General features: G+C 41.8%; 1 protein-coding gene across 1 annotated transcript in view; it reads left to right on the forward strand.

Annotated features, from left to right (window-relative positions):
• Nucleotides 1-12,975, forward strand: part of megf11 (multiple EGF-like-domains 11) — a 74,187-nt gene that overhangs the window by 55,867 nt on the left and 5,345 nt on the right. The window contains exons 11-18 of the mRNA XM_068312908.1: nt 312-486; nt 4,202-4,322; nt 5,606-5,769; nt 5,877-5,979; nt 8,697-8,843; nt 9,877-10,011; nt 12,035-12,163; nt 12,737-12,865. Coding sequence (XP_068169009.1) covers nt 312-486; nt 4,202-4,322; nt 5,606-5,769; nt 5,877-5,979; nt 8,697-8,843; nt 9,877-10,011; nt 12,035-12,163; nt 12,737-12,865 — 1,103 coding nt within the window. The remainder of the gene's footprint in view (nt 1-311; nt 487-4,201; nt 4,323-5,605; nt 5,770-5,876; nt 5,980-8,696; nt 8,844-9,876; nt 10,012-12,034; nt 12,164-12,736; nt 12,866-12,975) is intronic.

Here is a 12,975-nt window from a genome sequence, read left to right on the forward strand (position 1 = left end):
CACAGTTAGCTTTTAATCGTGACCTTTGCTTCATTCATAATTTCTCAGCACCATTCATAGTTAATGCAATGTTAATACTCTGATTCTGGCTGGAATTGGGCAGCGACCACAGAAGTCATTACAGAACGAAGGAGAAAACGGACACCTCATCTTTTTGGAGCACGTAGACATTCTGTATGAATGGATGAATGCCGTTAGCAAAGACTTCACACTTTAACCCCTCACACAAATTAGGTGTTGATGTTCTCAGGGTTGAAACTTCACCTCACCGTCCTGTTGCTATTCCATCTTTCTTTGTCATTATGTTTTAGCTGCCACCCTCTTTCTGGTGAATGCACCTGCTCTGCAGGTTGGTCAGGGCTTTACTGTAATGAGACCTGCCCGTCTGGATACTATGGAAAGGGATGCATGCTGCGGTGTGCCTGCACCAATGGAGCGGACTGCCATCCGGTCACAGGTGCCTGCATATGTGCCCCTGGGTTCATGGTGAGTCTGTTACTCGTGATTGATTGTGTCAAAGTCAGTGGCTGCTACCATAGGAATGTTTTATTATTTTGTTTTTACAAGATGCTATATATTTCATTGTTTGCTGCTATTTATTTTTTATTATTTACCCTTTTCAAGGTCTCATGAGAACTACATCGCCTTTTGGAGAGAATCACAAAATAAAACATGTTCCCTAAACCTCAGAGCTGATGCTCCCTAGCAGAATAATAAAAAGGAAATGATAAAGTTTTTAAAAAAAAAACATCATTAAAAAGAAACATTCTACACAATTTGTCATATCTTTAATTATGGTAACTTGTATTCATGCTAATAATTTCATTTTACATATAATAAAACTCACATCATATGCTGTGAAATAGTTCATCCATCAGTGAGCATTTCATAAAAGTTGTTGCTATGGTGTATATTTCATGTTGTTTGTGGCCAAAGTGCAATGTTTGTGTCAGAGTGGCCGTAATGCGTTGGAACTGGTCCCAGGATTACTTTTTGTCCACAGGCAGGCAGAAACAAGATAAGGCATTTTATTATAGCCTTATAATGAATGTGTTTTGTGCAGCACAAGAAATTCCCCAATAAATTATTAATTCTCAGGGCTAGGTCATTGTAAACATTAGTACTATTCTACCAATACAGATGATATGGCTTAACTTGTGGCAAAAAATAGTCAAGTAGAGAACAATTGAAACTAAAGATAGAAAATTGACTGTAAAACCTATGCACATTTCCACTTTAGTAGTTTAGTCCAGCTATATTTTCTGCTTGTGCAAAAGGCAAATTAGTTGAGCAACTTTGATCCGTTTTCTCATTGTGTTTGTTGTCTTGTAATCTGACGTTACAGAGCAACAGAGACCAAGAGGGTACATTTCTGCCAACATTACATTTCAGTGGAAATTGCCTGTGTCTTACAGCGGGCCGCTGCGGTGAATTGAGCTTCCGAGCGAGGCCGCAGACTGTGTCTTAATTTGCTCCACCTGTTCTCTTTGGCGGCTGCTGGGAAGGGCTGCCAGATCCATTAAATAGACCTAGAGGGCAGGAGTTGACAGTCAGATGGGGAAGACATGCCTCATATGGAAGCCTGGCATGTTTGTGTGTTTATTGAAGGGGGAAGTGGAAGTGTGCGCAGCATTTAACAAAGTGTGCAATCAACACAGATGGTTTGTTAGAGATTAGAGCTGTGATCATGGCTCTTACCTGTAAGTGTGTAACTTTTTGTCACATGTACTTTATTGTCATGTAATAGAGCTTTTAAAATGTGACTGAATGCTTTAGCACTATAATTTCTGATTGCATGTTACTTACTCAGACATTGTCCCATGAAGCATGTGTGTGTGTTGATTTCTTCCTGATACCTAGGAACAACTGCTCTGTAACTGATTCCTCTCTTTCTGAATTATTAATACATAACAATTCAAATTCAATGTTTCTATAATTCATAAAAACAAATCGTTTTTCTATCTCTAGCCTTATGAAAAGTTTCAGAAACTAAATTTCTGTGTTGCTGCATGAATTTTAAACTACAGTAACTCTTCCTACAGTTCGATGAAGGGGTGAGATTGACCGGTAATTAGTGGTGCTTTTTGCATCCACACTCAATGGGTTCCACACTGATCAATGCTGTGTCAGATAGAGGCCTTCAAGAAAAAAAAAGCTCTACTATTACATTAAGATACCAACTGTAATGGCCTTGGTCAAGGACAACCTCTTTGCCCGTCAAATGCTCAGGTCTTGGCAGCAGCCTCCGTTGGTTGTATAGTTACGTAAGGTCCTGCTGCTCTCGTGCAATGGACTGACAGCCCGTGTATTAATAATGATCCTCCACACACAGACTTCTATCCTTCACAGCAAAGAAGGAATATGAATCAGTCAGCTAATGAGGAAGCTGCCTTTCTCCTCTTGAGAGCAGAGCAACCATTGGTCTCTTCACCATGAGGGTGAAACCAAGTGGAATCGGATGCAGCCATGGATGCAGCAAAATCCATGTGGTCATTTGTGGCCACATGATGTTTCATCCATGAGTCCAGTCACCAGTAAATTGCTTTAGCTCTGAAGACAAGCTGAACCCTACATCCACCTTCCACGCATGACTGGTTGAAATTCTCTATGCAACTAACAACTGTGACTGAACTGCTATTGTTAGCAGTTTGAAATCTGTCATTTCCAAGAGAACAAAGGTTATTGCATCTGATTGATAAAAATTTCATTCACAGACAGGCGCTTTAATGTGGTTTGCGGGGAGGAGAGATGTTTTAAGATGTATGTTCTGCCCCTGGCGTAGGCTGGCACTTCTCCTCCTGCCTCCTGTTTAAACTGAGTTCAAAATGATAATGAGTGCAGTGAGCAGCCAGAAATCCCCCGGTGTTGTGGTGAGCGAAGCAAGAGCCACCCAGGACTCCTCTGGGCCACTAATTGGAACTCTAAATTATTGTGTCACCTGTCACTCAAGGCAGGGTTTGAAAAGGAAACTATGGGAAGCCATAGAGTGGCTAAAATCTACATTTTAGGATGGATGAGACAATCCGAAGTGGTTTGTTCTCAGCTCTAAAAGCAGAGGAATTATAATCGCAGCAGGCTGTAGAGGACAGGTAAGGGATAGACTTCATGTCCTTTAGCACTTCACTTCAATGGAATGGTAGGGGCTACTTCCATCAGTGTGCAGCAGTAGAAAATTAAGTGCTGTAGTCTTCCAAGGAAGTGTGGCAGATGCCTCCCCCTTCATATACAGTAGGTCAATATGGAATTCATTTGCTTAAGAATTTCATTTATCCCTTTTGTTCCCAGTCGGGTTTAGTACTTGTATCGTCACTCTACAAACTCAATGTTGAGCTGACCCTCTGATAAACACTCCAGCAAAGGACTACAAGAGGTTCAAACCACTCTTCTCAGATCTAAAATATTTAGTACGGACATCTCAAACAGGTAATAGGAGATGGTGGTTAGGGAATGAGAGCATAATGCTCAAACGCTGTCAGTTGTGTCCTGTGGGACATTGTGACAAAATGCCGAATCAATCGTAGTCTGGTCTTTGAGGTGATGGTGAGACCTCTTAGGAATAGAATCACTCTTGGTGGTCCCAGACACTTTTTATTTTGTGTGCACCACTTTGCTGTTTGTTGTTTCATAAAAGCATTTTTCTAGAGATATTTCACTAAATAACAAGACAGTATTATTATTTCAAACACAAATTATTTCACCAGTGACCTAAACATAGCCAGACAGACGAGTAGATTTTGTTTTGACTTGGTTGGAACCAGATGGGCATATGGTGAGGACTCTCTGGCTTGGAGCCTGAATATTGAGACACCTCCGCCCCAGAAGACGAACCTAAGGGGAGAGGTGGAATAGAGCGTGGTTGCAAAAGGGGAAGTATGGCTGGAGCACTGTCAGAATATATAGCGTATAATTGGAAGCTGTGAGGTGATAGCTTGGGGAGATCAAGTGTGGCGCTTCTTCTTGAACTTTAGTTACTATCATAAATCCAGTCAGTTTTATATTTTCTTTGCTCCCCATTCTGCATACAGATACAGTGTGACTGGTCTAAATAAACACCTCAGTAAGGTGAGGAGAAGTGTATTGAGCATTCCTTGTCATATTGTCTGTGTCTGCTCAGACTATATTATTCCTTGGGTCTGTAAGAGTCAGCATTTATTGCCATGCTGATTGTTTGCTTCATAAGTTTGCATTATTCCTACCTCAGGGAGAGGACTGTGCTGCGGTGTGTCCTCCTGGTCTGTACGGACCGAGCTGCATGTCCACCTGCTCCTGCCATAACCAGGCGTCCTGCTCACCAGTGGACGGCTCCTGCATCTGCACAGAGGGTACAGTAGAATTGACTCAGTGAAGGTTCAATGCATCCGAACTTTATAACATACATTATGTCGACTGTATTGCATTGTTTGTCATCTAACAGGTCAAAGTTTTACTTGTATAAACAGTGTTTGCACAAATGCAAATTGTACTTCTGGTCTGAATCCCCTGTGAGTACACTTTTATGTCCATGGTGGAGACACAACAACTGCACCAGATGACCCCTGTCCATTGATTCCACTTTGTTTTTAATCTTCCAAGATCATTCTTCTTGTGCCTTTTGGGATTATATGGAAATATAGTGAAAAACTATATCATATTGTTCACAAAAAGAATAAAGCAAAGGTCACATGAAGTAAACATAAGCCGTAAAGGTTATCTAAGAACTAAATTACTGGTATAAAATGGTATTTTCCCCTAATTATCGGTATTGCCAATCCAGTTTAATTTTCCAGAGCATTATAATGGTCACAAAAGTTTCAAAAGAAAACGTTGAAGTAACTCCAGTCTGATCTCACCTCAGTAAAAGATAAAACAGTGGACAAAAATGGCACCAATGAACCAGAACAATATTAAGGTTCATCTGAACCTTAGCATTTTTGGGTGAATATTCTACAAAGTGAAAACTGTGTGGAGAGCCTGCTACATTTAGCATTAACCAAACACAATATTCCTTAAAAAAAATCATTAAACCTATGGTCAACATGGAGTTGACGTGTAATACTGTTGGGATGCTTTGATTTTTCAAGGCCAGTAATTAAAATAAATATGAATTCTAGTCTGTCTAAAGGACAAAATCAGGTCATTGGTCTCTAAGTTGAAGCTCAAACACAACTGGGTCACCCAACAAGAGAAAGATTCTCTACAAGTAAGTTCAACAGCGTAAAAAAATAAAAAGTTTTGCAGTGGCGTGGTCAGTCTGTACATGAACTCCACTCAGAGGCCTTGCTATGAAGTTGGACAAATTAAAATTTTGACTTAACCATTCCACTGCTGGAAAGTTCAAGAATGAAGATTTTCCTGCTTAAAAATCATGGGTCAACAACCTGAGTGGATTTGCTCCTTTGGGAACTCGAATAGTTTTTGAACTTGAGTTTTCCATCGTCGAGACAGTTACTGCTGATGGCATCAACAAACAGGATCTTTGAGGAACAGAGATGCTTTTTTCATTCATAATGCTTGAATTGTATACCTTTAACCAAGTCTCTCACATTTATCTTGAGGGTTTGAACCTGCCTATGTTAAATTATGAATGCAATGGAATTAAACGAACTGCTCTGTTTTCTTTCCTCAGGCTGGCAGGGGGTGGACTGCTCCATCCTCTGCTCCAGCGGTATGTGGGGTCTGGGCTGTAATCAGACATGCTTATGCAACAATGGAGCTGCCTGTGACCCTCTAGACGGCACCTGTACTTGTTCCCCTGGATGGAGAGGCGAGCCCTGCGATGAGTCCTGCCCTGTAAGTCTGTCTTTTAACTGGATGGATCCTTTTGGCCTCTATATAACTTACAGTACATCTATTTGTGCCCATTTGACAGAGTAACAGTGAGGTTTTATCGTTGTCAGGATGGCACCTATGGGTTTGAATGTCGTGAACGCTGTGACTGTAGCCATGCTGATGGTTGTGATCCAGTCAGTGGTTACTGCCGCTGCTACCCTGGCTGGACAGGTCAGTATTACTTTAATGGCGAGAGCTGGCTGACAGCACAAGCTCTAAACCTTTTATTTACCTTTAGCTGCTGAAAAGACATCAGATTCTTGTTAACAAATAGGAAGGGACAGCCATGAGTTATCATTTAAAGTATTTTTACAGTACACCCTAGCAGTTTCCTGTTAATTAAATGTTACATTTATTTTTACCCCTGAGTCAGCTGGGTATATGAATGAGAAATTTTCTGTGTACTGAAAATGTATTATCTTTGCTGACACATTGGATGCTCTTATGCACTCATGCTTATATTGCATCCATTACTGCTTATTCCCATTGTCTTCCATGACTCACCAAATAAATGTTGGGAGACAGAATGAAATTGCGTGCCCAGATTATTTTCAAGAGTTGTAAATACAAACTGATATTTTTCATTTTAGGTTATTTCAGCTTTTGTAAGCTGTTGTGAAATTTGAATGCACAAGCAGTCATGTCTCTGTATTCTGATAAAGATAAAGATGCGATTCACGATCCCCTTTGGACCAACATTCTCACTTTCACATGAACATGTTTCTGCATGTTATTTCTTGTCATTTCAAATATTTTATTGCAGGGAAATAGACTGAGTTAAGGGAAGTGCAAAGGATTATTATGCTCAAAAATCAAGCATTGCATCTGAATGTCAAATAGAGGGTCTAGCTGAGGACCTGGTTTCTGAGCCAGGGTGGAGAGGTGCAGTCAGGGAGGGAATAGCTTCGGCAGCAAAGGTCAAGCCTGTGTGCTCTCGGCAGCCCACCCCATTCAGCCTCCTGAGCTTAGGGCATTTATTCTGGGAAACAATGTGGGTTTTATTATCTGCAAGAACGGAGGTGGCAAAATGGGTCTCTCATGCTCTGAATCCTGCACGGGTCTGGACCATCTGTCAGCTTTAATTGAGTCACCGGGGTGCAGGACTCGGGGCGACTTGAAACCCAGCGGGCCAGACAAACACACGTATCTACACTGTAGAGGATTTTCAATGGACTCTCTGAAGGAAGGAGCACCAAGAGACAGGGAGATGTGAGATTCTAAGATAGGGATGAAGTCAGAGATGGAATAAAATCTTATTTACAGAAAGACAAGGTTTTTTTGTTTGTTTTGTTTTGGGGTTTTTTGCTACAAACACTGTCATGTCAGTGTGTATCTCAGCACCAGACTTGATATCACCTTATATTTTCCTCTACTGATCAACTGCCTGTATGTATTATTGAGGGTTTTGCATAATTTATCAGCGAGCTTGATAGTAGGAGTGTTCACATTTACATGACTTTGCTTAGTCTTTGACACACACAGTTGTTTCTGAACTATTGTAAGCCTGACATCAGCCAACAGAGATTTGAGATGTCTATCAGTGGACACTTGATACAGAGGCTTCAGGGTAGTCCATATAGAATAGAACCTTTATTTTCTTAAGCAATTCAGTATCATGTAGAAAACAGTGTGAATGTGTTTACATGCACTGAGAGAGAGACATTTGCTCGCCTCTCCTCACTCTGTACAAATTGGATAGTGGGACCTCAATGAAAAGCCTCTTTTGAAGAGACTTCAGTTCTGGCTTCCCTCACTCTTTCTTCTTCTTCCTCACCAAAGGCATCCAAAGCCCCTCTGTTTGCCACCATTAGACTGAGAAGTGTGATGCTCTGCCTGCATTCATTTTCCAACAGTAAAGGCAGTCACGGTTTTTCTGCCTGGCCTAGCAGAACCTCAGACACACTTGCACAAGCCTTGCCCTCCTTTTGATGTCCGTGGCTGGGCTTCTGACTGAATCACTGTCTCCTCCTCATCAGCACTAACATTTCCACTCTTTTTCTTCTCCGTTGCCGCCTTAAGGCATCCTGGGTGCTGTGTAACATTAGTCCCTGGAGAACAGTACAGGTTTAATTCAAAGGTACTGCACTAATACTACTTTAATGGCCACACCAATCTCAGATATTCTCACTCAAAGAAAATTTGAAATGAGCTTTCGAACTGAGAGTTGATGCTTGAAAGGTTATAGTTTGCGTGCGTGTGTGTGTGTGTGTGTGTGTGTGAGTGTGTGTGTGTCTATGAATTTGTACCTCGCTCTCTGTGTGTGTGCGCCTTGTCAGTTGCAGAGATACATTTAATTTTGTGAACCTGCGTGTATGTACTGTACATGAGACTTCACAGCTCAGGTTTTTGAAGGGTATCACTAAGAAAAAAATCTCAGACGGATGTGCTAATGTATTCGTCTGCACAGTGAGAGCCCCGTATGGATGCAGTGTTTTGTGTTTGTTGGTTGGAACTACAGCCAACATGCAGTGACACTTCCAGACTGTGCACTTGTATCCTGAGTGCTTCCCTTCGGCTCCGTGCGCTACTCCGGTTATGCTAAAAGAGAATGGGAGAAAAGCTGGGCCTCTCCGGAGACCCAACCCTGTTAATCAACACAGTGCACTGGCAGGAAGCCCCAGTCAGATCAAAAATAAGTACATTTGGAAAGTAGAAACAGAGTAAGAAGGGCGGACTAAAAACACACTCCGAACAGCAGCATCTTAATTTAGCTCTAAAGTGAATGGAGGATCTGCGCTAGGTGATGACCCTCCACAGATCCACTGTGATCAGGCATGGTGAATGCTGTGCTTTATTGTGTTTTTGAGGGTTTAAACAGCAAATTAATTCAACCACTCTTCCCTCTTCGTGTTGATCATCTGATTATTTGTTTTGTATGATGTCTGCAGGAATCCACTGTGATAATGTGTGCCCACAAGGCTTCTGGGGACCTAACTGTTCAGTCAGCTGCTCCTGCCAGAATGGAGGCTCGTGTTCCCCAGAGGATGGCACTTGTGTGTGTGCACCCGGATACAGAGGGACCTCCTGCAAAAGAAGTGAGTCTCCTTCTTTTTTTTTTTTCCCCGTAAGAAATAGCGAGACTGACAATGGCGACGTGAGAAACTCCATCACAGTGTTGCCCTTGGTTTGATCTTTGAAGAATTGTTGAAGGCTGAACCTGCTGGAAGGGAAAAGCTATTATTTGTCAGTTGGTCACAACTGCTTGAGCACAAAACCCCCTCATCACCGCTATCACTTAATCACAGTGGCTGTACCCCTACAGCATACAGACTCACCCCGCCACCCTGTCCTCCACAGCCGACTCACAGCGGGAGACTCACAGCCCTCACCCAAGCCTCATCAGAGGCCGGGCGTGAGGGGAGTGTGTGTTCTGGTGTGTGAATGAGGTCTGTCTGAGGCTGCTCTCAAGTGATGAGCTCTCTGATTGGGAGTGAAAGTCACAGCCACAGACCTGTGTACATCAGTGTAAATGAGTGTGGTGTTGAGATTAAACAAGCTCTGGATGCATCCGTGTGTGTGTGTGTGTGTGTGTGTGTGTGTGTGTGTGTGTGTGTGTGTGTGTGTGTGTGTGTGAATGACTACCCATTGTTTACACAGATAATGTTCTCATCAGGAGAAAACCTCATAATTGCAGTTTTACAGTTTTGTCCCTGTTGAAACTTTAAGTGGAAAATCACCGGCTTTTGAATTCCTGCTGATGTGCGGCAACCTTTCAATAAAATCTAGATTATTAACCCACAGTTGTTTGTTGCTGACATTTATACATAATTGAGATGCTCTCAAGACTCTACATAAAACAGATTTTCACATTTTTGAAACTGTTTTTTGCGATTCTGTTTCTGGCAGCAAGAGAAATGGGAATGATGGTTTTAAAGACTGTCTTTTTTGCTTTCTCCCTCCCTTCATGTCTCTCCCTGTCTTTTCTACTATAATTCTTCCGGCCTTGGTTTTGCTGTACTCCCTTGATCACACTTGTCATGCCTTTTTTTCATTATTATATACCTCATGTGCCATCCAACACTGTCGACTGATTCCCTCGCCTCCCCTGCCATGCTCTGCTGGCTGCAGCCTGCTCCCCGGGGTTCTACGGGCACCGCTGCAGCCAAACGTGTCCACAGTGTGTGCACAGCACCGGGCCGTGCCATCACGTCACAGGCCACTGTGAGTGCTTGTCTGGCTTCTCCGGCTCTCTGTGCAGCCAAGGCAAGTAGCCTTCTCTGTCCCTATGACCTTTTCCCTGTTGATCCACTTACTGTCAAATTCACTCAATGTAAAATTTTAGAAGTTACTATTGGAAAAGGTATGTACTGTTTATATCTAAAAATGTCATGGCATTTTGTGTTGGCACAGGACGCAGTCTGCACTTAAATGGTCTAAAGACAACTTTGGTTATAAATGATAGAATAATATATTTCACTGAAAGTTTTAGATTTGTATAACAAAGCCATGATAACAGGATAAAACTTTATGTTGACTAAACTCCTGTCATGGGTTTTTTGTGGATACGTCTGCATGTTTTTCTGAAGTCCTAGCTGTGCTAAAGACTTTAATGTGATCAAGGGATAGCCTGTTGTCTCTCACACTGGCATCTTAGCCCTGACACTGTGAATAACGTCTATTATCTGTACGCCACAGACCGAAAAGAATAAAGAAAGCCAGCATGCAGTACGCACCAGGTTATTGCCGAGAACCACTTCTGTAGATGAAGAATAGATGAAGTAAATGTTGCTGCACCTCTGCCTCATTTTACTGTGTGTGAATTTCTTTTCACAAACAGACAAGATAAACACCGTGACTGTAATTTGAAAGCAGTCAGGCAAGTTTTATTCATGGAAACGTTTGTTGGAATTGCACGGGGGGGATTTACTTTAAAAAAAGATGTGTTGTCTAATTTCTATGTCTGTTCTTAGTTTAAGTCGATGCTTTTCTTTTAGAGTCATAGATTCATAGATTTAACGGTATTTCATGATAAATTAGCTTCTCTTGTCTCAAAACAGGCGTATTAAATACATAGACATTCAAAATTAAACATATGAAGTGTTTGTTCATGCATTCAGAATGTAATAGTAATAGTAGCTCTCATCATTTTTCATGTATTTTACAGCTAAATGTTTGTATTTAATTGGATAATGACTTAATGTCTGTTCTTGCACTTATTTACTTCCTTTGCTCATTATTCCTGGACACCTACATACAAATATACTTCTGATTCGAATCCTATAATTTACTTTTTGGTAAATTTCTGAAAGGCAGCGGGAGACTTTTGAATTCTCTTTCATGTCTTTAAGCAATGTCTCACAAATAAAAGTTTAATAGGTTAGCTGAAAGAAGATAAAAATCAAGTGCTCACCCTAATTTGTCAGCTTGTAATTACTTGTGAACAAGCGCTAGGCCGTGAGGGATGGAAGCGGCCAACGACATACCCATTCTGCTCTCGTCGAGTTCCTTTGGCGTCCTCACTTGTCCTCTGTCCAGCACACAGAGTCCCAGTCTAATGAAGCTCTCATAGTGTGTTGAGCCTTGAAACCACAGCAGCAGCGATATGAGGGAGTCAACCTCGTGGCCTAATGACAAAGGAAGAAGCTTGAAAGAGCTCTCAGGAAAGGGAGAAAGCCATTTGAAATGTAATCATTAAAATCAACCCACATGAAAATAAGGTAGATCCATGTCTTTCACAGCCAGCCACCTTATCTGATATTTCTAACGCTGGGCTATTCTCTTTATACAAAAGCTTTGATGTGTCTGTTGAAGCTGCACATCCTGATCCTGACGGGTACACCTTGATTCAATTTGTTTCCCAGCCCAACAAGGAAACACAATGGCGTTTCATTAGAAATGGCATCTTTTATTAAACAGTGTGTGAGAGCACTGAATAATTAATTTCATAAAAAATGTATACACTGGCCTGTGTACATGGTCTATTTTAATTATGTGGCACATCACTCTTTTCAGTCTTGTAAGTGGAAATGGGGCAATTGTGCCACTGGAGGCAGTGATTGACTCCTCCTTTTGTTTCTCAACAAATGGCTTCACTACACATCCACTCAAATAGATCAATACCTTTCATTAAGGACGATGTTCAAAGTACCACACAATTAAACTGTTTGCATAAATGCGATAACAATTATAAGTTTGGTAGAGTCATGTTATTGTCTTTGCATATAAGGGACAAAATGCTGTTGTCGCTTTAGTTTTTTTTTTTCTGTTTGTCTTTTTGTTATCGCAGTCTGTTCAAGTGGCAGGTATGGAAGGGCCTGTGCTGAGATCTGCCTCTGTACCAACAACGGTACCTGCAACCCCATCGATGGTTCCTGTCAGTGTTTTCCTGGATGGATAGGAGAGGACTGCTCCCAGGGTATGGCTCACTTCTTCAGCGTGGGGTTAATTTGCTTTTTTTCACTGATCTCTCTTTGTCTGTCATTTACCGTCATGTACATAAATCATTTTCATGACCCTACACATTCTAAGTGTTACCCTCAGCCCCAGCTCATACAGAACAGATAAGTGGCCTAAATGATTGTTGTAATATCTTATGCTCTTTGATTAACGGCGCTGAGGGCCAGAGTGCAGAGCAAAGCTTTGAGCCGTCATGTCTTGGGAAATTGATGGGGGAGGGGGGGTTTGTCATTACATTGACTGTATAAAGTAAAAATAACCTATGATCAGATACGTTACCCGTTTTTTATCTTTGGTCATTTAACCTGATAAATATGTCTGATCAAAAGTAGAAAATTATAAATTTGGGAATTTTCTGGATTTTCGGCAATAAGATGCAGCTCAGTGTGAGAAATATTTGGTCTATTCCTCATAAGAAAAGTACAAAACAACATCAATTTCTCAGTAATGCATGCGTAATGCATGCATGGACATTCAGCATGGTTTGGAGGGTGTGTGACCGTGAGCTTGACTGTGTCTCTGGCGTCTGCAGCCTGTCCCTCTGGGCACTGGGGTCCTGATTGTCTCAACTCGTGTAACTGTCACAACGCAGCCCAGTGCAATGCCTATGATGGAGAGTGCAGGTGCAGCCCAGGCTGGACCGGACTCTACTGCACACAGCGTGAGTCTCTCCCATCCAGCCAGCAGACACGCAGTGCCATCTACTGGCAGTCCGGCAGAACTGCAGCAGATGATGAGAAAAACATTTGGACATTTAATTAACAGGATATT

This window comes from Antennarius striatus, chromosome 4 (assembly GCF_040054535.1).
Source record: "Antennarius striatus isolate MH-2024 chromosome 4, ASM4005453v1, whole genome shotgun sequence".
Lineage (NCBI taxonomy): Eukaryota > Metazoa > Chordata > Actinopteri > Lophiiformes > Antennariidae > Antennarius > Antennarius striatus.